The sequence below is a fragment of the Phoenix dactylifera genome, chromosome 2, assembly GCF_009389715.1.
Source record: "Phoenix dactylifera cultivar Barhee BC4 chromosome 2, palm_55x_up_171113_PBpolish2nd_filt_p, whole genome shotgun sequence".
Taxonomy (NCBI): domain Eukaryota; kingdom Viridiplantae; phylum Streptophyta; class Magnoliopsida; order Arecales; family Arecaceae; genus Phoenix; species Phoenix dactylifera.
Genome location: NC_052393.1, coordinates 6,231,363 through 6,258,611, shown reverse-complemented (window position 1 = coordinate 6,258,611; position 27,249 = coordinate 6,231,363). Strand labels below are relative to the sequence as shown.

The 27,249-nt window shown below is 34.4% G+C and overlaps 1 protein-coding gene across 11 annotated transcripts in view; it reads right to left on the bottom strand.

Annotated features, from left to right (window-relative positions):
- The window catches only part of LOC103711776, a 33,191-nt gene extending 6,203 nt beyond the window's left edge, over window positions 1-26,988 (bottom strand). Inside the window, exons 1-17 of one of the 11 annotated variants that reach the window (XM_039118971.1) lie at window positions 26,692-26,979; window positions 25,829-25,913; window positions 21,922-22,098; window positions 21,657-21,738; window positions 21,463-21,540; window positions 21,297-21,356; window positions 21,102-21,206; window positions 15,745-15,855; window positions 13,080-13,121; window positions 11,446-11,559; window positions 11,234-11,361; window positions 8,248-8,378; window positions 8,060-8,178; window positions 7,904-7,946; window positions 7,699-7,790; window positions 3,481-3,529; window positions 1,230-1,300 (exon numbers count right to left, since the gene is read on the bottom strand). In XM_039118971.1, the coding sequence (XP_038974899.1) occupies window positions 1,230-1,300; window positions 3,481-3,529; window positions 7,699-7,790; window positions 7,904-7,946; window positions 8,060-8,178; window positions 8,248-8,378; window positions 11,234-11,361; window positions 11,446-11,559; window positions 13,080-13,121; window positions 15,745-15,855; window positions 21,102-21,206; window positions 21,297-21,356; window positions 21,463-21,540; window positions 21,657-21,738; window positions 21,922-22,079 (1,383 nt within the window). In that variant the 5' untranslated portion in view covers window positions 22,080-22,098; window positions 25,829-25,913; window positions 26,692-26,979. Of the gene's footprint in view, window positions 1-1,229; window positions 1,301-3,480; window positions 3,530-7,698; window positions 7,791-7,903; window positions 7,947-8,059; window positions 8,179-8,247; window positions 8,379-11,233; window positions 11,362-11,445; window positions 11,560-13,079; window positions 13,122-15,744; window positions 15,856-21,101; window positions 21,207-21,296; window positions 21,357-21,462; window positions 21,541-21,656; window positions 21,739-21,921; window positions 22,099-25,828; window positions 25,914-26,691 lie in introns of all 11 variants that reach the window. The other 10 variants (XM_039118959.1, XM_039118961.1, XM_039118965.1 and 7 more) reach the window with 10 other exon arrangements.
- Between the last annotated feature and the right edge of the window lie 261 nt (window positions 26,989-27,249).

Here is a 27,249-nt window from a genome sequence, read left to right as displayed (position 1 = left end):
GTTACCCCATTATGAAAGAAGAGAAGCCTTTTGGCTCTCAGGGAATGGTTGGTTAGAAGACAAGATTTTATAACAAGTCGAACCATGGTGAAAGATTTTAAAAATCTTATGGAAGGTTTCATATATCAAAACAAGAGCAAATAATGAAGACAAGAGGATATGAAAGAAAGAGGAGTGGGTGGGAGAGAGGGAGTGAGGAAGGGAGGGAGGGAAAAAGGAGATAGAGTTAATATCTGTTCTTGTAGTTCCAATTTAACAATTACAGAGTCAGAAGGTCTCTCAAAGGAAATATAACCATCATAAGGATCAACCATAAGTAATGTATATGGCGGCTTGGACCTTTTAGTGCAGGTCTAGTTAAAATCAAAAGTAGAGGAACAACCCAAACAACATGCTCCTTCAAACTAATTAATCACCTGAAACATATACTATGTTTCTATGGAACCTTAGCTATTGTCATGTATGCAACTATCAGAGTTTCCACCAAATCACTTTTTAAAATAAGTACCAAGGCCATGATTTGTACAGCATGGATTTAGGGACATTCTTGTGCAGCACAACCTAACATTACATCAATCTCATATTATTGACAGCATCAATGCTAATAAGCTACTCTTTGACCACCACATGTGCAAAATTGTATGCCTTGGCAATGGGCAAACACGCAAGATATGCCTTAGAGCACTTCTCCAGCCTTTGTCATGCTTTTGGCAAATAGAGTAGCTACTGGACAGTGGACACCACCCATGTCTTATTAAAAAATACGAGTTTACAGTTTATACATATCCTTTATGTACTTAGTTGTGAAACTAAATGACTATCTTTTAATCCTCAAAATTCAAGAGGTAGTACCAAATGGTAGTACTAGTTACTAAAAGTTTGAGATTCAGCCTCATCGGGCCATTATGTCATGCTGTAAGTATAACTATGCAAACACAAAATAAACACAAAAAAGAAAACTTGCAATCAAGGTTCACCATCTTTGTACCGAATCATGTACTAGTACCATCCTATTATAGTGTCGGTATGCGGTATGGTACGAGATGGTGAGGTGTACCAAGTGTCGGTACAATACGAGACTATATATCGGTTCGATACCAGTACGGTATGTACTGACCGGTACAGCAAACCGTGCTTGCAATGCTTTCGTATTTCAGCACTTAAATATTGTCGCATGGTGTCGAAGCTACTTTGCATATGGCATCAAAAGCACAAGAAATTTGACCCACCAACAATAACACGTTAAATTGAGCTTTCCCTGAAGAGATATAGCCTTCAATTTCTTGCTGCATGTCTTGATCTGCAAAATATCAGTCAGATTTAGATGGCCATTTCGAAGTAAACAGGAGCAAAAGCTTAAGATCCTAAGCTATGTTTGTGGCTTAATTTTATATCTTACTGCAGATGTCAAGTCTGTAGAATAACTAGTATATGTGATTATCTAATCTATTTACCTATGATGTTGACATTTGATTAGTTCGTATGTGGTTTGTGTAATGGTTTGATTATTTACTTTGCTTTGAGATTTCAAAGCGTACTGAAAGATAACTAGACAAGGTCAAGCTAGTGAAATGGTATTCAAGACATGGAACTCAAAATCAAAAAACAACATAACGTCCATTCAAGTGAAGAACTGGTTAAAATTTATTCAAACATCCAAGATGTTGCCTTGAATGTGGAATATGGTATGCCGTACCATACTGGACGGTACCAGGCATACTGTACCATACCGGTTCAGTACCGGTACCGGTGGCATACCGACCCTCGATACGCCCAAAAAACTCCGTACCGTACCATAACTATGTTAGTGTGGCACCGGTATGGAGTCCGGTACCGGTACGACAAACCTTGATGTGGAATGCTTTAAGCTTCATCCACAATAAAATACATTAGTCTAAAATAAAATAAATTGTGAAACTATAATTCAGAAAAATAATGTCCAAAAAGTGACGAATGGGTTAAATTTTCTCAAGCATCCATGATGCTGCCTCGAATGTAGAATGCTTTAAGCTTCATCCATAATAAAATACATTAATTTAAAATAAAATAAGAAACATCATGTCTCATAAAGAAATGTTGCAGTTAGCATTACACCAGCATGAAAAACAAACATAATGGTGCAATTAGTAAATCAATGTTCTGTTGCTTAATAATAATACAGAATTAATGTCCGACACCATTATGGGGTGTTTGAATTACCATAAATCCAAAAAAAGGATATAACACACTATATAAATATTTTGATTTTATGCATGCATTAATGTGCATACTATGAATCTACAATAATAAGTAAAATTCAACATACTTATTGCATATTGAAATAATTAAGCAAAAATCACACAAATCAATAATCCTCTATGATTTAGACCAAGGTGCGCTGTCTCGCTATTGGGCCCCATGTTGTGTACCAATTCGGTGCTGGTATAGTACAATACACCCCATATTGTTCGGTTCAGTATGGTATGGCATACTTTGATTTGGACTGCATACTTAAAGAGCTAAAATTTGATTAAAGAGATGATGATTCAAAATCAATGATGAGGCATCCAAATTGGAGATCCGCACCATTGATCATGATGTACAACACTAAAAAGGCCTAGAAAACAAAAGTTACATGTTTTATTAGTATCTAACCTATGCTTCAACTAAGTGCAAAACTGAATGATTTTAATGATACAAGACCATGTTTTGCTATGATCCAAGCATCAAAAACCATTTAATCTATAAATGTTTTAAAATGTGCAGATCATGATCAATATTTATATTTGCAATTTAAATACCATTTCATGTACCTTAGAACACTACTACAATAGGCACTGTCCATTTTTTGCACTCGCTTGTAGCATAGTTGGAGATTCCAATACAATTTTTATCTTTAGGTGCTTTTATAAGTGTAGATCATAACAAATTGTATGGATCTTTGATTTGTATTGCCCACTACTGATTTTGGAAACATCAAGTCTTTTATCAAAAGTTTAATGTTAAATGTGCAGTCCAACTAATCATCTATAACTGAGTATGCAAAGAAAATAAGAGAGCAATCTTATATTAGCAGCATGTTTGTATATATACAACATTAATATAGCAAAAATTCCATATGTTTTAAGAGGAAGCAACCTGCATGTTGCACCCAAAATTCTTGAATATGTCATATACTTCTTTCTTTTGTTAAGGTAGAAAAGAACATCAAAGATACTGGATTTGTTGGATTTCTTATCTCAGAAATTGAATTCGTTGGCATTTCTTATAGTTGACTCTTTCTTGTAAATTAGGATCCTTCAGTTCTTCATTCAAATGTAATGGGGACTGGAAGAGCAGATGTTATAAGTGGGATGAAGCTTATCATACACACGTACCACAAATAGGTAGAAATATAAGCAAATAGAAAAGGGGAAAACCACAATCTAAATTTTCCAGGTCTAGAATAGCTTCATGACAGCAGATAAAGATTTATGCAGTCCAAGCACAATAGTAACTCACCACATGTTATTTTGTTTTGATTGTTGGCGAACTGCCTCACCAATTCCCCCTATATAAAGGATATAACTGACTCAGGATATGATGAAACATTTCATAACATGATTTTGAAGATAATTCGAAATGTAATACTGTAGGAGAGATAAACATTGCTATAGAAAAAAAATGCAAAAAAAATATGAAGTTTGGTTAAACAAGAAGAGATTAAGCATATCATGGCAACCTGATGCATTTCATTGCAAACACAAGCAAAGACATAACTAGTTCCGCAGCTGGAAGAAGTGACTGGCTTACCATGGTACAAACAAATTTGTTTGGAAGATATATACTCGAAGACCTGTTTGATCAATTTACTACAGCTAATATTGTTTTATGGCATGTGCATATGAAACTTCAGCTACTTCATAGCACCAATTGGCTTATTTTCTCTTTGAATATACTTTCTTTATGTGTTTCTGAATAAGGGTAAATAAAGCTGTTCGTGAACAGCTCAGAGTCGATTAATGACAAGCTTAGTTGAGCTTATTCAGCAAGGAAACAACCCAAGCTTAAACATTTTTTCAAAGCTAGATCCATAAGCTAATCAAACCTGGACACTTCAGGCTTGCGAAAGTAAATAGAAGCTTGAATACCTTTTTTTGATGAGCGGAACCTGAGAAACTTACTGCTAGGCTTCGTTCATTAGCACTCTTAAGGAAAAAGAAAATATCCTGCTTCATTAATACGCTCTCAACCACCCCTAGGTTTTCCAACTCACTATTTCTCTATGCTCTGAAATTTACATGAGTACTGCCACTTTGGCATATGATAACGGAAGGATTTAGTGTCACGTGCCAATTGTGTGTCGTCCTAGAACTGAATGCAGTGCCCTGCCATGACATTCCTCGACAGTCCAGAGTGCTTGGCATTCACTGGCAGGGCAGCATGCCAAGAAACGGCACATAGCTCCAGTGTCAGTGGAGGCACTAGCCTGGTACATATCATCTCATGCTGCATCATGCTCATTGGCACTAAAATCCATGAAATTACCATGATATATTGAATTGAAAAAACAATAATAGGAGTATAGGACACTGGCTAGTACAACCAACTCAAGACAACAAGAGTATATAAAGATTATTACAAAACTCATGATGATTGTGCCAATGGTAGTACAAGATGGAGGATTTTACCACATTCAACTCCTAATCCCGGTGCATAACCATACTGTCTAATGTCTAGACAGAGGATCAATCATCTAATGATGATGCTAAAAAAGAGGAAAATATAGAGATGTAAGTAAACATTTTGATACCCTCTTATACGTAAAATTGAAAAAAAAAGAAGAAAGAAAGATATCTTTTCCATAATGGGTTGCAGTGGGAAAAAATAGCATGCTAGGTTAGTGGAACCAAATTTTATCAAATCCAGCTCTAACCTGGCAGGAGTCTTGTCTGTGGAACCATAAATTTGTTGTTGAACCATAGAAGTACAATACATGAAAGCCAACAGCTTACAGTACCATAACCAGATGTATTTCAAGTGGGAAGAGTGGCAGTAAATAACACGGAACAAAAAGCACCTAGTGGCATACACGATCATGAAAAAACAATGATACAAAATTAAAATCATTGCTAAATGCAATGCACTCTTTGATGTGGCTTTCAGAATTATAATGTTAAAAAAAAATGCAACACTGCTGTGATATTATAGTGTGTTGCTGTAATATAATAGTGAAAAGAAATGTACAAGTAAAAACCCACAGCACACACCAGTACAGGATGTTTATGAGACTCACTGTATAAAAAGATCCAAGATGGGATACAAAAGTAGTAGGCGATGTAATGATAGGATATGGTAATATTAGATACAGAACACAGAAGTGGCATGTATTATTACATTAACAAACACTCACTGAAGAAGAAAATACGAAAAAAGCACACCATTAATTGGCCTCTTTCTTTTTTTTTACAAAGGATATATTATTGATATCCAGTCAAAAATGCCTCAGATTAAATTATCAAAACAAGATTACACTTGTTTCATAATTACCCTATTCATCGACCCCTTAGCCATGCCCGTAAAATTTCTTCAAATAATGCAGTGCCTTGCCTTTTAAGTATTTCTACTAACCCTAACTAAAAGAGCCCTCAACTGAATCGCTTTAAAAACCTGTAATAAAGCTTCTTATTTCTTAAGCTTTCCTTTTTCACCAATTGATGTTTTTCCACAAAAGACCACTTGATCTCTCTTTATTATAAACTCTTTGGTTCATCACTCTTAAATGTTCACCTAAAAGCCTCCTTCTCTGTAGCTCCAAATATTACTAAAAGCCTCCTCTCTAGTTCCAAATGTTCTTTATTGGACTGAGAGCCCAATTAACCTTGCTGCTCATCATCTATATAAATCCCCTCCAATAAGTCAAATCATTTGCAATCTTTTTCAAATATGTTTTTGTCATCTTTTATGTTTTTTGGGTACAATTATGTTTATCTGAAGCTTTGGTCTTATCACAATCATGATTTATTTGTTTCTAACCTTTCTTTAATTTTCTTGAGAAAAAGATTTACTTCTTTTCAGCTAAACTATCAAAGATAATTATAAGGTGCTTCAAATGTAATGTTTATATCTAGTTTATAAAGGGGAAGTCGCGACTGTAATTGCAGAGGTGACACTGCCTAAGTAGACTCAAAATTTTCAGTTCTTTTTCCTATTTTTCATTGTCCTCTATTGTTACCTCTTGGATGCAATAAACAAAAGCTCTTTCCATGCTTTACTGTAAATAAGAAAACAACAGCATTTTTATAAATATAATTTGAGCTTATATCTTTTATAGTATATTTGTTAGTGTTGCTTTGGTTCATCACAAAATTTAAATTCCAAAACAGAAAGGACACACTAAATTGCGACTGTCTTCAACAATCATCGTAATACTGAATTTGGATTTCATCACAATGTTTATCTTATTTATCAAAAAATAATGTAAACATACAGGACCAACACCCCAACTAACTTTTTTTTAACTCCCCGACCCTCGCCCTGCCTACATAACCACCTCGATGGGAAATAATGACTTAATCCAAGTGGAACATTTTTTTTTTTTTAAAAAAAAAGAGAATCACCCAGGTTGCAGGTCATTTCAATAATAACAAAAATAATAAAAAAAAGTTTCAGAGAGAATGAGAGACACAAATTTAAACTTTTAGTACAGTAGTATAGCAGACTACTACACAGAATAATATGCAGCCAATTGATGTAATAATTCTAGGGCACTAAAAATAGATCAGATATTATCCATTTGGATCCGTTTCCATATCTGAATCTATCCGTGTAGTGCCACAAATTAAAGCATCCGACAAACATCCATATCCGTATCTGAAACAATAAAAGAACAGAGGATATGTATAAGGACACATTAATATCCAATCTGGATCCAAATATTTGATTCCATTTGCAACTATTTAGTTTCATATAGCTCTCATAAACTCAAAAAAAAATGATAACATCATATCTGTGGTCTAATCTTCTTTCCAACTGTGACATCTTTGATTTGGTGGATTGCATCCTTACTAATCAGTCTTTTAATCCAAAGTAACTTATTAGAATTAATAGGGTCCACTAAAAAAAGTCAGCTGATTAATTGGAGGGAGCAATTTTATCTTTAGTGCTTTTTGTACAATCATTTGTTTGTTTTAGAAAAAAGATAAGTTAGGAGGCTTAAATAATTGGAATGAGTTAAAAATATAAAGTGAAATAATATTTTACCCATAAAATTTAACTGCCCAATTTACATCTGCATTAATATCCATATTTGTCAATATCCGGTTTGTATCCGAACCTGTTCAATACAAATCTGAATACAAATTTTAGCATCTGATTAATATTCCTATCCGTTTCATATTTGCCAAATAGAACATAGTTATTAGATATGGCTACATAGACATCCGATCCGTTTTCGGTCAGAAGTATGTACCAAGTGCACAATATTAAACTTCATTAAGTCTTTACACACTCGAAATAACAGAAAGTGAAGACACCTTATTAAAAATATAATAAACCCCATGCTCGTGTATTAGAATCCCATCCATCTTACATGAGTGCCATCATATACAATCAAGATATGGACAACAAACACAACTGAATCATAATAAGAATCATAGGCATAAAATGAGAAAGTATCTAGAGTAATAAAAAAAATCTACCATGCATTACTAGAATATCTGAGAATAATGAGTAGAACACCTGACGACCATTGTCATCCATGGGTGTGCAGTCTACAGCAAGAAGTGTGTCAACATCATCAGCAGTTACCACATATTCCGGGACAGTGGCTCCTGGATTAGATGGTAAACTAGAAAGATGATTAGAGTAAATTGGGACATTAAATTTGTTATGCAACAACATAAATCTAATGCACAAAATACATTGAAAGCGCCCCAATGCCTACCTTCAATATACTGCCTAGTACCATCTTGAAGATGACGAACCCACTAAAAAACAATGTAAATCTTATTATAATCCAATAATAAAATTGAAGAAAAAGGAGTTGAACATCCTATAACCACGATGAGAAGTGAAAATCAAAAAATAGGAAGCCAAGTACCTGAAAGATACAAAGAGTTGTACCATTTGTTGGATAACCACATGCTCTTAATGTGTTTCCTGGTTTTGCCTCACCAATAATTTGAAATCCTTCTATACCAGGTAGAGACGCCTCACCTGCTAGAAAAAATTATTATAAATCAAGAATTATAAACATCCATGGTAATGTTAATTTAAACTTTGCATTACCTTCTGAAACAGAGGATGCTTGATTGTCATGTGGGGGAGGCATATAAAATTGGGAATCAGTCATCAATTTCCTGTATGACTCACCAGTATTATCTTCAAAAAAATTAGGAGCAGAAGTACCTCCAACCTCCCTGCATGACATAGCTCATAAGTATATAAAGAACATCAACCAAACTATAGGAAATCCTCATAAAGTTAGCCAATGAAAAGCTGTTCCATAGAATAAATTATTCTCTACTGTAGCCTATGAAAGACAGGTTCTTATTCATGTTTGTCATCTACAAGGAAAAAAAATGATGAGATCTGAAGCCAGAGTAGGCACTTTGAAGATCGATCTCTAAATATAGACATAATTGAATGTTAAGGAAACGAATCAGAAAAGGAGGCTAGGTCTTCCAGTAGAGAGGTCTATTTATGAGAGTTTGTGTTTAGCTTGATTTACCTCAGGTACTTGACAATCCCATGAACATCATTCATGATCACCTCAATTTTGGCTTTAATGAATACATATGGCCCTGAACTCGGGAAGCAGGCTCAATAAAGTAATCAAGCCAAGCTCGTACCAGCCCATGAAATGTCTGGTGAGCTTGACGTGGCTGGCTCACTTGAACGTGGTCCATCACACATCTAAGGAGGCTATGCATGAAAATTGCGTATCTTTTAGGAGAAGAGGGGGGGGGGGGGTGGTTGAAGACAAGATCAACCAAAGGGCATATCAGAGAAGGTGAAAGAAAAGTTTGTCATGCAATCACACACAAATATGTAAATAGTATCCTGTGCCTTTTTCAGCCTTTGTGTACAAGGTTGAGAGTATAAACATAGAAAGCAGGAATGCCTACAATAACCTCAAAAGATGTATGGTTGATGAGGTATCTATTGAACAACCTCTGCTAAAAATTAGTACGAAAGCAGGGAGAAGCAAAACAATGACTATACAAATACCTATGGTTAACAGCTTCATTCTACTAATGCAGTGAAGAAGACTGGAAAGAAGAAGCCAAGTTCCCATATAAGAAAGAATATAAGCCAAAAGACAAGTAGTTGCAACCAAAATTAAAACTATGGGCCTTGAAAACTTCAAAGCGATATGTAGAAAAATTGGCAGCCAGTGTTTTATAGAGAAGACATGCTTGATACTTCAAATTAATAAGAAGTGTTTCCATTCATAAAAAAGAATGAGGTTTTATGGCCACCTTTACAAGAAATAGGAGAAGTCCAAGCAGCATCAGTCTATACTAATAAAAAATGTATCAGGGACGAAACTGCTTAAAAAGTGCATGAAGCCAAAGTAGACAAAGATACAGGATGCAGGGCACCAGTACGGGTGGCAATGGCTGAGGTCAGTCTTGTGTCAAGTTAGGACAACAACCTACAAGACCTAGGCCATACCCTACCCAAATTGGCATCGGGTCAAGACTCTTCTAGCCATACCCACACATGATCGATCCTCACAACCCAATTTGACCTATTGGACCTCTAATATAGTCTAAATAAAGAGCTACTACTAAATAAAGACCAACCACTCATAAGATTCTTACACAGGGTAATCCTAGTCAACTTAAAACCGTCTCAACCCAAATAGAACAACCTTATGACCCGAGTCAGGTCAAAGCTCTGACACATACTTGAGCCACTTAAAATTATGGTCAAAAAATTTGACCCATACCCAATCCAAACTGAAAAAACCCTCAGACCCCACCAAACAGAGTCAGGTTGAGTCGCATTATTAGGTGGGTTCAATTTTTGCCACCATAAGCACCACCAATTCCTAGTTAACTGAGGCAAATATATGAGTTCTAACAACAAACTTAAGAGTAGGGATCGTAGGTCAAAGAGAGGCCCAACAACAAACTTAATAAAGAGCCTGCTCAGATCAGTGGGGAAAACATGAGAGGCAATGCAAAATCGGCTCAAGTGGTCTGAAGCAATAGGGAAGAAAAACTATGGGGACATAATAGTATGTCTCACATACAATAATAGCGTGTAAAGATGCTAGAGCTAATAAATCACACTGCTGATATTGCTGCTTAACTCTTTTGCATCACCTAATGATTTTTATTATGTATTACGCCCAAAAAAGTTATTATTACAAGGATATACATACTGCAAAATAATTGATACATTTGTTGCACCATTAATTACACTAGCCAAACCTTATTCCTGTTTGATAATGTAATTTGTGAATTTGCAAGTTCCTAATACCAATCAATATGAGCAAAATTGCTATTTTGTTTGCAAATATTCAGGGGTTGGTTACAGCACTTGTAGAAGGTTGGAGTTTGCAAATTTGGTTCACTAAATTGAACTTGCGAGGCAGAATAGAGCCAAAAGAATCTTATACAAAATGTTGAAACTGGATATATTATTCAAGTTTGTTTGGTGTTTAATGTGTTCCAAAACTCTTTCTATGGAACAAAAATAAAAAAAAAATAATGTAGTAAAAACGATGTCTAATAATTAGATGCACTGCCATGGACTTGCTTTGATTTGAGATTCATGCTGAATGTTCTAAAGTACCCAAAGCATTGTTGAAAGGGCAATAACCTATTTATTGAGCATTTGAAGTCCAAGCCAAGCAAATTCACATGTATGTTCCAGACCATCAAATGTACACATGAATGCATGCATTTATAAATTTTGTCATATGTATGCATGCACTCAAAACACACATATATGTATCAATACAGGTGTAGTTGTGTAGTTGTATGGGCGGGCATGTTTTCAGGTAAGCATGCATGTTAATTTACAGACAGAAAGAAGGGTAACATAAAAGGGCATCCACAGTAAAGCAACTTGGTAAGCAGTAAATAAATGAAGATGCATCACAATGTTTTTAAAATTCATTTATCGCTTTAATGATTAAAAAGAAAAGAAGAGGAAAAAGAAGAAGAAAAGTAAATAAGCATTAAATTTTCCATTTACTGATGGTATACTAAATCTGACTAACACTACAATACTAACTTGTAAAACAGTCGATGGCAACTACCTTGGCTTGTCATTATTGGATAATGGCATGTCATAGTCTCGAATAAATCTTGACTGGTTAGATCTTGCTTCGACGTGCATATCCATTGGATAGTAATTGTATTGAGGAAAATCGTTCACTTTTGACCCCTATCATAGAATATCACTTTGTTATGTCTGCAAGTGTGCAAGAGAATTTGACAGCAATAGAACGGTACACCATGAAGACAATACCATGAATGGTTGAGAAAGTTGACTTTTTGAAGAACTTGAAGGCTGATGACCATAACTGGCTGTCAGATTACTAGGTTGATTTCCTACCAGATGGTTTATATCATCAAAACCAGCCTGCATGAAAAATGGCAGTTGATTCAATTGACTGAAAATTCTAATCACTATCAATTACAATACTAGAGTAACTAGTCAATGAATTAACAATTTGCAATAAAAGTAGCAGCAAACCAACATACAAAGAAATGCAATGGACCTTGCATATCCATAACATATATTCTTATATTTCTAACATAAATTATACTTTAAGACCATCTTACTTGATGACAATGTTTCAGCTTGTCATTATATTAGGATTCTCCAAATTCAAATTTTAAATATGCTATTGAAAAGCAAGGTGCAGACCAAAGTACGCGGTACCAACTGTACCGACGTACCGGTGGGCATCGGTACCGATACGGTACCGAACCAAACCGAGCCAAACCGGTACTGTACCGATGGGGCTAAAAGCCAAAAAAAAATAGAAGCCGGTACGGACTGGTCGGTTCGGGCCTGTGCCGGTCGGTACGGGCCGGTACGCATCGGTACGGACCGGTACAGTTCGGTACCGAAATATGTAGCTGTACCGTACCGGTAGGATCCGGTACCGGCCCGTACCGACCGATACGGCAGACCATGGTGCATACTATTAATTTCATAATACACCTTACATTTTCACAAAGGGAATAAGCAATTCATTGATTTTTGCCTGTGTTTTTCAAATTTTACCATCAGTATAGTGTAAATCCATTTTAGCATACGTGACGTATATTCAGAGAACTCTGGCTGTTGCTGTGAAATTTCAGCGCTCCTCTATCATGTCATGGACCTTGGCAACCTGCTATGGTGTCTGGAATTATTCTTTGATTTTTAATAGCCAATATTTAGTGTATAGTGCATTTCGATGTATGGTCTTTGTATAGTATGTTAGTACTTTGTGGGGTATTATCACCAATCTGAAGAGAACCTCGTACTCATGCAAATGCATACATATATACATAAAAAAGACGTATCACATACTTTCTTCATGGTATCCAATAGATCATTTTCAGCTTGGTGAGAGGACCACACAAGTAATATAACACGATATGAAGACAAATACACAAAATGCACTATATATAACACAGGCATCTAGAATCCCTCAAGTATGTGCATATGTCCATATATTCATGCAAGTACATATATATAGACGTAACACAGACATACAGATACTTTCTTGTGGGTATTCTGGAGACAAGTTTTAGCTTGGTGTGAATAAAGACACTATATATATCCTTCTCGCCCACTCAGATACTCTTAGCAACTTGACACATCACGATGTGTATGTAAAACTATTCAAGAATGTCCAATTACTCAATAACAGAAAAGGAAACCCACCAGGAAAGATTATAGTTAACTACATGGAACCGTAGACCAAACTGCATTTGAATAAAAGCAGCTTAAATAGTAAGGTACAAGCTACAGATCTCTGAAGGCACAATTATAAATAAACCCATCATAATCAATTTCCTGGTATGATGTAGACACTCCATATTTATTTCACAACTGTGATCTTGTTTAAGAATGACTTTGAGGAGATCACAAGATGGCTGACTTACATTCGCAGATCTTATCTTCCAGTGCATATGATGGTATAAACGCTGTAAACACCAACCAAAAAAGATGTCAAATATCTAAGTGCAACAATCATCATCAATTATTGTACTCATGATACAAAAGACTGAATCCAAGAATTATTAAAACAAAATTTAGTCTTACAAACAATTGGATCAAAAATTTTACAAGTCATAGTTATTTGAAATGTGAAAGATAAAGCTACACCAAATTATGGAAGAAAGTAATAAAGATTAAATGGGTACTTATATTTTAAAGGAGACAGCAACAATAGATAACTTTACCTTACAAAATAAACTCTATCATAATTAGACACAATGCATGCAATCAGCAGTCCTATCTAAGGATTGAACTAGCAAAACACAGCTATGCAGGAAGGCGACTAGTTGAGACAATGGATAGAAATGTAAAAGAGTAACAGAAAAAGGTCATTTCAAATGGGAAAACAAATCATTTATCTCAAGAGTACGGGTTGACTGTATCACAGTATTGTGTAATTTCCATAAAAACATTTCATATGGTGACTGCATATTAATGTTACATAAAACATGATCCAGCTTGTGGAGTGATTGATTTGTTTTCCTAATTGATTTTGATGAATCCAAAACACTTGAGCATACTTTTTGTTATTCTAATGAATTCAACTGAGTGTTTCAGGGTAAAACATAGTTTAAAGCATTTGGATAAAGTTCAGACTTCATTTGAATCATTCTTGCATGTGCCCTGCACTCGAGTCGACTCCTAGATTTCCCAAGTCGACTCCGGCACAAAATCTGGAACTAGCACGCACCCGAGTCGACTCCGACTGAGAGTGAGTCGACTCCGATAGAAAGACAGAAGACCGGTTTTTCGATCCTGAGAGCGAGTCGACTCCGGTGCTTGGCGAGTTGACTCCAGATAATCCCGAGTCGACTCCACTGAGAACAGACAGAAAAACAGAACGTTGGATTTTCGACCCTGAGAGCGAGTCGATTCCAAAAGGTTGCGAGTCGACTCCGGTGCTTGGCGAGTCGACTCCAGATGGTCCCGAGTCGACTCCCGGAAGAAGACAGTGAAAACAGCAGAGTTGATTTTTGAGGACCTGATATCGAGTTGTATCCACTGGATCCAGAGTCGACTCCCAAGATTAGTCGAGTCGACTCCAGCGAGGCCCGAGTCGACTCCGAGGCAGATCAGTTCAAAAAGACAGAGAATCAATTTTTCGGTCTCTGAGAGCGAGACGTCTTCCGAAGATCTCGAGTCGCCTCTCAAGTCAGCCGAGTCGACTCCAAGTTAACCCGAGTCGACTCGAGGAAGAAAATCAGAAAATGGGCTATCTGGATTCCTGAGAACGAGCCGACTCCTAAGTGCCCGAGTCGTCTCCAGCTGTTGGCGAGTCGACTCCAGTTTGGTCCGAGTCGACTTCAGGACAAGGCATGCACTTTAATTCAAATTTGGAACAGTGGCCGAGTCGTCTCCAGTATAGCACGAGTCGACTCCAGTAACAGCCGAGTCGACTCCAGATCGCGCGAGTCGACTCCGATCCCAACGGATACATTGTCAGATTGTGCAGATGGGTCAGAACGGCTCCAAATCAGTCTCTAACGGGTATTTTTCAAAGGGGATCACTTAAATAGCCAAAGTGAACAGTAGTAGAATAGAAGAGAGTTATTCCATTTGAGCATTAAAGATTTTCAACTACCAAAAGCATCTCAAGAGCGAATCCAAGCAAAAGAAGGGAGTGTGCATTCAACTCAAACCAAAAAGGCTTCCTTCGCATTCAAAGCTCTACCAACTGTTCCCCATCCTCCGACTCATTCAAGAAGAAATTCAGAAATCGAGAAGCCCCACTTTCTCATCTCAAATCTGTTTGAGGGCTTCTAACTCAATCTTGTTTATATTGTTTCATATTTGCTTTTCAGAAGCTCTGCTTGTGAACTTCAAACTCTTGCTTTTTGTACTTGATTCAATCAGAGGATTGAATCAAGGGTTGTAAGGTTTGTTGGTCAGCCAAAGATAAAACCAACGGTGTAAGATTGTGGTTGGTGTACCGGAAAAAATCAACTGGGTTTGATTGTCACCCCGGAAAAACAATTGTTTGGTTCTAGTCGGTGAGTCTGTCAAAACCGACCGACTTCGTTGTGATCTCGTGAAAACAACAAGTTTGGTTGTGAGCTTGCAAAACAACCGGCTGTAATCCTAGGGTTACAGTGAACTCCCAAGTGCGGCTTGGGGAGTGGACGTAGGAGCAAGTGTTGGCTCCGAACCACTATAAACCTCTCTGTGTTTGTATTGGTCTTTGTCTCTTTCTCTCTCTTCACTCATTGCATCTAGTGATCTAACTAATCCACTTGCAATAAATTTAGTTAATCACTCACCTAATTTTTAATTGGTCAATATTTAATCAAAACCCAATTCACCCCCCTATTGGGTTGTCTCCTTGGGCAGCACAGCTAATTGTAAATTTAAAAAAATGGAAGTGAATACAAAGCATAATTTTCCAGTAGGAGCAGCAACAACAAGCTTAGGCAGCTTTACTTGTGTATAGCAAGGACCAAAGAAAGCACCATATTTTAACAAATAAGGGCATGCCCTCATGATGACCATGGGGAGAGGGAGGAGAGAGAGAGAGAGATGAATATAGAAGATTAGCAGCCAAATGATTGTTACCTTAGCACCACTACCAATTGTGAAAGCATTCATCATCGGGGGTCGAATATTGAATTCAGCTAATAAGCTTAGCAACGATGAAGTGAATATATGTAGCTCTTCCTCTACAACCTAAACAAATTAGCCATTATAAAAGAATATACAAAACTATAAAAAGAATCTTGTGATCCAATAAATGAATTTTGGATAAAAATAACAAAAAATGCAAGCAAAATAACAAGGTTACACATTTTTTCGTAAAAAAAATAAAGCATAGATATCAATCATATGGTATTTGATTCAGCAACTTCGTAAGCTTTGTAGAAAGAGCATGAGTTCAGGTCCTAAATCTGAACTATTCTGAATTTGAAAGCACAATGTTTTTTGCTTCCTTTGTTCAAGAGTTGTCCACTAAAATCATTTAATAATTCCGAGACAAATCAATGGTTTCTAAATCTTTTTTCATTTAATAGGCAAAATTTGCATTATCTGGTACAAAAAGTGTTGTTTTCTTGAAACCACAGATTTCAAACTAGTGCGTTAATGCGCTAAGGAGTTCTAAATACATGATCTTGTGAATCCATACCAATGTGTATGAACCATGAGAAATAGGGTGCAGGACAAGCAACCAATATCACTGCATGAAGTGTCTCAGCTAATGAATTGAGAAGGTTAAAAGCAAGGTAGTGTTTGGCAGGGGCACAGGACTTGGAACTCCAATAGTATTTGCGAAATGGGAATAGACTTGAAATAGGCCATATGCCCAGTAAAACCACCTTATGCCATTTTTAGGCGTAGGCTATTCCAAGTTCATCTTGGGCCCTATTTGGGAGAGTTGTTGGCAGTAGAGCTTTTGGAAGTAGAGCTGTTGGAAGCAGAGCTATCTGAAGTAGAGCTTTTATAAAAAGTTGTATATTGTTTGGTAACTATATTTTTAAAGTGTTGTGGCACTTTAACATGTGTTTGGTAAACAAACTGAGAAAGTACTTTTGGTATGACAAAATGACCATAACGGATATTACATAGTATCATACAACAGAGTATAATAAAATATAATATGTATTAATACATAAATATATGATATAGTATAACATTACTGCAATGTAATATAATATTATTATAATATAGTACTATAACATTGCATACTATAGCATAATAATTTAATATAATATTAAATTATTTGATATAACATAACATAGTATTATGATATAATGTGATATAATGTAATATAATATTATATTTATAGTATAATATAATAATAAAGATATAAAATATTATAATTATTAGCATAAATTAATTTTTTATAATATAATATAATATTAAATTATTTAACATAACATATTAATGCATTATGATATAACGTAATATAATATTATATTTATAGTATAATACAATAATAAAGATATAAAATATTATAATTATTAGTGCAATTAATTTTTCAGAATTATAAAGAGATATTTTGTGTGATTGTTATATTTTATCACGGGTATTTTGATTAAAAAAATAGCTTTCCGACGGAGCCTAAAAGTGCTTTTTTAAAAAGCTCCAAAATGGAACTTCTCCTAAAAAGCTGTTTTTAGTTTTCTGAAAAAGCTAAAACAACTTTCTGAAATTTTTACCAAATACTCTTTTTTACCGAAGTGCTTTTGGAGGGCCAAAAAGTGCTTTTTGGCCCTCCAAAAGCTCTCTCAAACGGGTCCTTGGAATAGAATTATGCCCACTTTTCATGCCCATTTCACCCCTTTAAATTGTATCTCTGAATTTAGATATACATTATAATTATATTATGTAAATATTATAACATGGCAATCAATATTATAATTATGATAATAGTATAATATATATATATATATTGTTACTAAGATAAAATATTATCATTTTTTGCTATTATAACAAAAATATAATATTATTGTCTTGTATGATAATATATAATATACATGATATTAATGTATTACAATGTGTTATAATAATTATTATGATATTATCATAATATAATAATCTATAACATTATTGTACCATTATAGTAAGTATTCAATATTCTGTATACAATTATAAAATCAGTATTTTAGTTAAAAAATTAATATTAAAATAATTCTAATATTACATAACATTGTATTGTATTATAATATTCTACTATCATATTTTATATCACAATGTGTTATAATAATTATTATGATATTATCATAATATAATAATCTATAACATTATTGTACCATTATAGTAAGTATTCAATATTCTGTACACAATTATAAAATCAGTATTATAGTTAAAACAATAATATTAAAATAATTCTAATATTACATAATATTGTATTGTATTATAATATTCTATTATCATATTTTTTTATATAATATTTTATTAATATAATAGCATTGATATTACTATTGAATGATTATAAATCTCTAATAAATTTATATATTAGATAATAATTATATTATATTGATATAATATTATTATAATATAATGTTGAATTTTTATGTTTCAAACTAGTTACAATAATTCTTTAAGATTAATGTCATAATATCATTATATAGAATTCAAATGGTGTATTATAGCATTATATGTAGACCATGTTGATGTAATAAAATAATATATATTATTATAGCATAATTATTATATTATTATTATCGATAGTATTTAAAATACTAATATCATAATGCCATATAATATATTTTATCTATCATACATTTCACTAAATAATATACTATACTGTAATATTATAATATTACATTATTATAATAAGTAATATATAATATTACTCCTTAATATGGATATTATATTTAAGATATTAATATTATTATATGATATATGCTATAAAATTATATTATTATAATATATTTTATTATTCTTTAATATTAATATTGTATTTAAAATAATAATATTATTGGGTGAATTATCTATAACAGTCCAAGGCTGCATTTCAGAAAAATTGGACAGTTTATTCAAATTTTCAGCTTATTGCAAAAATTTTGGAGAAAGAAAAAGCATCTGGCATAAGCGCTTAGTGTGACTGTCCTTATCCCATTTTTCTTATACTCCTATCAAACGGCACCCAACAGAATAAGACAGGCATCCACATGCTGAGTCCAAAGTCATGATAACAAGACCAGCTGAAGGGAAGAAAATCATGACCCTTATGAGCATGATTATTTCAATGCCAGTTAAGTGGCTCTAAACCTCATAGCAAAATTAGCCATGATTTATTGAAATGGATGGACACAAAGAATTCAAAGATAGAATCGATAACCACTTTTAACTGGAACCACAGAATCAGCACAAGTCAATCTGGTTGTAATATCTATTATTAACAATTTTAGATGCTGGATATGGTGCTTATGAATTACAAAGAAAATCTTAATGAAACCATCATGGAAAATTGTCAACAATAAATGTTCAGTAATTGTAGAACCATGTAACATGCTAGCCACACCAAAAGCTAACTCATAATGATACAATTTTGGCAAAAGAAATTCATTTCCCTGAGAGATCTCAATTAATGTCACAACGTCATTCTGGGTGTAACATCTATTATTAACAATTTACAAATTCTGGGTGAAAGAAATCATTTCCCCGAGAGATCTCAACTAACATAACAACACAGATCAATCAGTCAATCAGGAGATAGAGATGCTGTTCAGAACATATTACTATTTTTTCTTTTGGTAGACCAGACCACACACAGATTATCTACATTGAGAACAACAGAACCTTGAAAAGTAGGACAATAACCAAAAGTTCTAAATCAAGAATCACTATATTCACAAAAAGCTAGATAGTCAGATTGAACATGTAAAGATGTTCAAAAGAATCCCATGATTTGTATGTTTCAGAAAGGGAAAAACTGATTATTCTAGAACATCACAAACTTACCAGGCATTTTGGAAGACTACTATATGCGTAGCAGGTCTTTAAGCTATAATTTACAATCAGGAACAGGATAAATACTAACTACATCAAGTTTGTTATGTCAGTTTTAAGGCATATGGTTTACTAAGTTCTTTCCTTCCTAGTTTCAGAAATTATTTGAGTTTTTGAATGGAACGGTAGAGATTTTTTACTCTTTCATACTTACAGTTTCCCTTAGCAAAAATTATGGGATTTTTCTCCTGCATTCCGTCATGTAATATCAGATTTTGTTGCAATGTTTAATGATGTTTCCAGCATGAGTGTTGCACAGGAAATATGCAAGTTCACAATGGACCTAACGAAGTAAAACACTCCTCAAACAGTTGGCAGATGAGGAGGATATGATTATCCATGTTTTAGAAAGCCAAACACTAGAAGAGTTCTGACCATCCAGACCAGACAAGATATGACTGGGCCAACAACACAAGCTAGGAACAGAAACTATCTATGCTACAACCAACAAAATGCACACTCTGATAATGTATAAAATTAACAATAAGCATACCAATTGTCAAATGCATCAAACTTTTTTAATAAATAAAATTCAAGCTCAATCGAATGGTGAGAGAAAAGCTTTATGAAGGAAGAGGTTCCTCCTCCTTGTATGTATAGTGGATGGCCAAACCATGCCATAACCTCTACTAGACTAATTTTCCTCCTTTCTTGGCTTATAAACTTGATTTAAGAATCTCAAATCATCAATTTCAACTCAAAGAAGCTTGCTCAACCAAAATGAGCTCAAGAAAGTGGATAAAGGAAGAGTTTTCTCTCATCATGTCAATGCTCTCCCAAGTCACCATTATATATTGAACCAATAATTAGTAATGCCGTCATCAAATTGATGATTAGTATCTTGATTCTTGAAAATACTTAAAATAGTCTCATGGTTCATTAAATGCAATGTTTTGGGGAATAAATAAATGCGACTTTCAGTCCTTAAGATGATACAAAAGCTTAGGCATTAGAAATGTTCTAGCACTTGATTATGTTTCCACAAGTCACTAACTCTACCAGCATTCTTCCTGTCATATGATTCAGTAATTTAAGCCTGCAATTCATCTGAGAGATGTATTCTAATACTACGTGAAAAAGCTTGCAAAAAGAATTCACTGAAGATCTGATAAAAGAGAACCATATTTTTCAGTTCCTTATTCATAGTTATCATAAAACCATGACGTACTGTCACATCTGGTACATTTCATTTGCCTATATGTCAATAACAAGATGCCTTGGGGCAGACTTGCTGTATTAATTTAGAGACGAATCAGTCCAATACTACTTATTCCATTATTTGATTAACATCTATTAGTTTAACAAACAAGAATTGATCAAAGAATAGTTACAGGTAACAACTGAAACTTAAGATAAACAACTTTTTATTGAATGAAAGAGACGGAATAGTGCAAAAGATATTTGTTTTACAGTTCAGACTGCATATGTGTATCTGCTTGAAATGTACTGAGATACCATACTTTTAGATCATTTGCTAGTCTTAAATTCTCTTCAAGACAATTTTTCTTCTTAGTCAGCTCTTTCACGGTACTCGATATGGCATCATCCTGTTTCTCATCAAGTTCCTGTTGCACAATGTATATATGTTAGTTCCATAAAAGAAACATATATAAATGACTTCCCAATCAAGATATATCAATTCAACGAGTACAAACCATCCGCAACTCAGATAGCTTTCTCTCTAAAATGTGCTTCTCATTCAGTAACTGAAGCTCCTAAAAGCCACAAGAATCACATAGTTTAGTTGAGCACTTAACATTAGAAGAAACTGGAAGATTGTTATGGTCCAATCATCATGCCAAAGGGTTATGAGATCTGTACTTTTACAAAGGCATCAGCAACTTGCTTGCGAAGTAGCAGGATCTCTTCTTCCTGTGATCGGGATCTATAGTAAAGTTCCTGCAGAAAAATTGAATTAAGCAAATCATTTTGAAGCGCTAGTTATTCAAGAATAAATTACAAGATTATAGAATAACCTAATATAGTCTTCGAATACAATTCTCTAGCACCATTACCATGATCTCTGGGTCCAATAAATGCTTATTAAATTCATCTCCTCTTGATTTCCCTGGACCAGAAGCTCTTTGGATTTGATGCCTATGAAAAAACCAGTTGTTTGCTAAAACAATAACATGTCTGATATTTGGTTGATTGTGTAGATCTTGTAAATTTAATATCATGGATATAGAGCAAAATTGAGCAAAAATAGATTTAATTTTGTTAAAAAAAAATTAAAAAAAAAAAAAAGAAAAAAAAACTCGACTCTTTACTGAGTATGACCTGATTAAAGAATCAGAGGTTGGAATCCCAAATCCAGCATCACCATTTCCAAGCACATTGCTAGTACCAGATGGCATCAGATCAGGTGACATAAGTTCATTTGGTGCTCGTCGGTCTGCATTAACCACATTTCGTTGCACTTCAAAAGGGTCACGCATATTCCCTTGAATTATTTAACTGAAAGACAAGTTATTTCTGTCAGACAATATCAGTAAAAAGTGGAGGAACAGTAGAAGTGTAGAACTATAACAGAAACCATGCTCCTCCTTTTAAAGTATTGTAAAATTGTTGACCACCAATAACAAAACCTTATATGATCTGAATAAAAATCATAATTTTTTCAACTTGTCAAGCATGGATACATGCCGAAAACATTGGTCTTTCATACTGTTAATGTGTCATATCATATTTTCATTGAGAAACTTAGTATAGTGTTTACATCCATTTTCAATTGAAGCGTGGATGTACAAGAGCCTTGAGCTCGACTCCATTCAAAATACTCAAGCTCGAAACTCGACTCGAGATTGATCAAGCCTTAATATCCAAGCTCAAACTTGACTCGATAAAAAAAAAGAAGCAATACTCAAGATCAACTCGACTCGACCTAGATATCAATCGAGCTATGCTCAAGCTCGAGTTCAAGCTTAAATTCGATCATTAATCATAATTAAAAAAATACAGTTAAAATACAAAATAAAAGGCAAGGAGCGGTCTATATATTATAATCCAAAAGGATGGTTAAATATTGTATTCAAAAATATTAAATTAATAATATGTATTATAAGTAAAATATAATATTATTAAAAATATATATATACTCGACTAGGCTGTAAGCCGGGTATTTTGCTACTTGAGCTTGACCTAAAAAATGATTCGAGCTACTCCAGCTCGGTAATAGTTGAGTCGAGATGAACTTAGACCTGAGTTGAGCTTGAGCAGCTCGCAAGCTACTCAGCTCATTTGCACCCCTACCAATACTTACACGATAACTTATCGAACCCCTGTACTGGCACATTGTACAGATGGTGTGCCAACTCCAATATTGCACCATGTGTTGATAAGGGAACATTACCACACCATATCATACTGGTAAGATTACCGATGCAAGGCTCAATACTGAGAGCTAAAATACTACTCCAAAAACCATGAACTTCGAGCTGACTACTAGGAAGATAAGCTTATTATCTCAATTTTTAAGAACTAAACAAGTAACAACTAAGCTATGATCGAAATAATTTACAATTTAAAAATATAATATAGAATTTGAAAGTACAAGGTAAAATGACATATAGATTACTTGATCCATTGGGGGAGGATTAATCATTGGGTTTTACCTACTCCATCAGCCTAATACTGCAAGTTAAAGTAGCATCTTAAGTAATTACCCACCTTCCAAGTTAATAGGGTTAATGCCATGGGCGCTCTTAATATTTTCCCAAAGAGTAAATATTTTTCTAAGATGTTATTCTTATACATTTAAATATAGAATTTTTTGCATAAATACCCTTCTAAAAATTCAAATTTGTGTGAATACCTTCTTAAAATTTATATTTATTTTTGTAACCTCATAAAACGCTGTTTTTGCACAAATGCCCCTAACATAACAGTTCTTCTAACACCGTTAATAAAAACTATATTTATTTTAATTAAAAATAAATAAAATAAAATATTGAAATTACTTTTTTGTCCTTCATCACGATCATCTTATAAATATTTATTTTTGCATACCTACCCATTAAGGGTATTTTAGTTATTTTAATTTAAAACTGTTAATTTTTTAACGGTATTAGATAATGTGGGTATATATGCAAAAATAAGGATAAAAAAGGGTAGAATAGCAAAACAAGTGTTTTACGAGGGTATACATGCAAATATTAATTTTGGAAGGGTATTCATACAAAATTTGATATTTAGGAGGGTGTCCATACAAAAAAACTCTTAAGTATAATTAGGGGTTGCAGTTTTGACCTAGACCCTTTTACCAAATCTGATCCAAGTTATAGCTGACCAATCTAACCTGACCCATTCATTCCATGAGTTGGATATGGATTGGTCTTGCCTGACCAACAAATGGGTCAGGTTAGGTTCAAGTTAATGAGTCCTAACCCTTTTGAGTCATTGTGCCTAGCCCAGATATCTGGCTCACTTATTACTTTGAGTAAGAAGAAATTAGCTAATACATGATGAAGTTAGCTGCAGACAAGCATTCTAATCATCTGAGAATCATGAAAAAAATACTGAGAAGCAAAAGGAACAGATTGAGATAAGCAGGCAAGCAGCCTTCCTACTCATCTATGGAGATGGTTTTGCTCCAACCTGCATAAATCTAATTGTCAGAGTAGAACTCTAGTGGGGGAAACCACTGATGCATTACTAGGAAACTAAGATTCTGAGAGCAGAAAAGCCTCATTTAAAAATCAGTAGCATTAATAATGAGATCCTTAAAGAGATCCATATGTATGATGAGAAGGGAACTCAATGTTTATGTATCACACAAAACAAACTTGATGGATCAGCAAATGCAAATTTGCTTTTCCTAGAGCAAATGCTTTAAGAATTCAGAATGTTCTAAATCATTAAACAACCACACATATTCTACAGATCATAGCGGTGCATACCAAATCCAGTTTAGTAACCACAAACAGGCTATTAACCCTCTGACAGAAAGGTGACCAGGTGACTTCAGGCGACTTCAGGTGGTAAAAACCATCGTTTAGCTTTTTTAACTGAGATTGAGAAGAATCAAACAAAAGGATAGAATACATTAACTGCGGGTGTTATATATGAGTTGGCCTCATTTATAATTTCCTAGCAGTACCATGGAAATGATCACCTGCCTAACCATATGCAAGAAGCAAAGGTACAAGGATATCAGTGCAGCTACACTAAAGACATTGTAAAAAAAAAAAAGGTACAGAAAAGATCTCCACATTTCAAAGATCATCAAGGCAAAAGCCTTCAGTAAGTTCACATTAATTACAAGAACTATATGCTTGAATTATGAAAAAGCAAAGCTTCTCTGTCTCCTACTGCAGTCTGGTAGACTGTTGTAATCATAGTAACACTATTATCAACACTGCTCAAAGTTTTTTAAAAAACTGAAATTTTTTGTTCATTAGCCGAGAGATTCTTCAAGCTACTCCTCCATAATAATCAAATTGGTCAAAAAAAATAAATGATTTACAGATGGTACAAAATTATTTGTTGATTAATTCAAGGAAAAACCATAGACTGCAAGTTAATGAGCCTATATCTTGCTCTTGGTGTTGGTGGTGCAGCTAGTGTTTACTGTCATTTCCTGGCCATGTTTGGTTTTAAATGAATTTATAAAAAATCACATGATCTTTTTTATTTTTACAATATAAAAATAGAAAACTTAAAATCTGGATCCTTTGAAAACTTCTGGCATTCCATCCACATTGGGTTCCAAATTTCAAATATCTACACCCACCCGACTTGCACCTTAACACTGAACTTGTGACTGTGAACTAAGCCCAACTGTACAAACAAGACAATAGACTGAAGGTAGTCAACTGCTACATAATAAGGCCTCTTGCCTCCTTGGCCCAGTACCAACAAATGTTTACAATTGATTAAGGAAATGGAGAAGAAATGCATACACCATCCCCTTAAAGCCTACTTTACTAAGCATCTATCAAATGTATAAACCCAACTTCCACTTTTCAATGGTTTGATAAGCATCAAAACAACCCAAGAGAGTCGAACAAATGTTACAAGAAGTCAATGCAATTAGGGAGCATGATTTCATCACAGAATTTTGATTACTAATGGATAAAGAAAAAGAATTCAAATATAAATAAAAGGAAAGTACAGTAAAAGGTTTAGTGTTTTAACCTAGCAAGTCCGATACATCATAAATTCAACTAATAAAAGGAAAGTGGCGTACAAGGTATGATGTTTTAACCTAGCAAATCTGGTACACATCAACATTCAGTTTCAACCGTGCAGTCAAAGCAAACCGCGTTCCTTTCCTGCAGTTTAAAAGTAGTGCAGCATCAGCTTATAAGAGAACAATAAATTCATAAGTTCAACTCAGAAACTAATAAATGAACAGGTCCGGTCATTTGATAAACTAAAGAACAACGAGACAATGAGAACTTGTTGTCAATGAATTCTGGATGGATCTGCCATCCTTCCATCAAAACAAAAAACGAAAAAGAAATGAAAAAGAAAAGAAAAGGAAAGGAAAAGAAACTTCTGGTTGCATTGATGCTGGACAATCCTAAAGAAACCCTATCCGATAGCTCGATCTTGAAATCAAGAATTCAATCAAAGTAACTGAGAAATCAACAATTCCATATTATACCCTAAGAGCTGAAACTGGTATAGCCATTAAAACAACTAAAGAACACCAAGATTTGATATTAACTAATCAATAACGATCTCATTCCGGGAGCCTTCAAACTCGAAACAACAAAAAGAAACCCGAATTCACACCTTATTATTAAAATCAAGAACCCGGAGCAGAACCAGAGCTGGAAGCCCAATCTCTAATTCATTAAAGCAAGAATCCAAGTTATAGCATGCAAATCAACCACAAACCATATGGAAAAAAAGTAAAAGAAAGCGAAATATCTAAATTCTCCCAAAGAAAAAGAAGAGGAAAACCTAACCCCTCCCAGAAAACGGCGCGAAAGAAGCCAAATTTTCTCAAGAAAAAAAACAACAACGAGAACCCTAGATTTCCGAAAAGATGGAAGAGAGAGGATGTCGTAGAGCAAGAATCTTCCGAGGATGTTGTAATCGCACCTCTTTTTCAGGGATCGGGGCTTCGATGGCAGAAGGGAAATCGAGAAGGAAAGAAATAGAAAGAGAATTAAGAATAGGAGTAAAAGATTTGTACTTCTCGCCACCACCGCTAAATTCTTGATTCGGTCACCGTTTTACCTCCACCGACCGTACTGCTCGCCAGACGCGTTTTATATCGTTTGTGCAGGCCATCTTGTGGGTGCCTTGGTTTCGTTTGCATCTCACAGGATTTAAAATTAAATAAATAAATAAATTATTAGGAAAAAGAAAATTCTTTCCAGAACGCGTGCCTTCCCTGGTCAACATTCATCGTGACCTTCTAAATTTCTGTTCCCACTCAGGTTCCTCTTCTTCTTTTGCATATGACGTGTTTCACGCCAACAGCCGGTACACCGACTATGATTGTGGGGCCCGTCCATCTCCTCTATCTTCCAAATACAAGCAGCATAATACAGAATAATTTAGTTTTTTTATACACTACACCTTTGGCAAAAAGGTTACACAAAATAAAAAAAATATAAGACCACTGAGTTTAAAAAAATTCTTGAGTAGCAAATG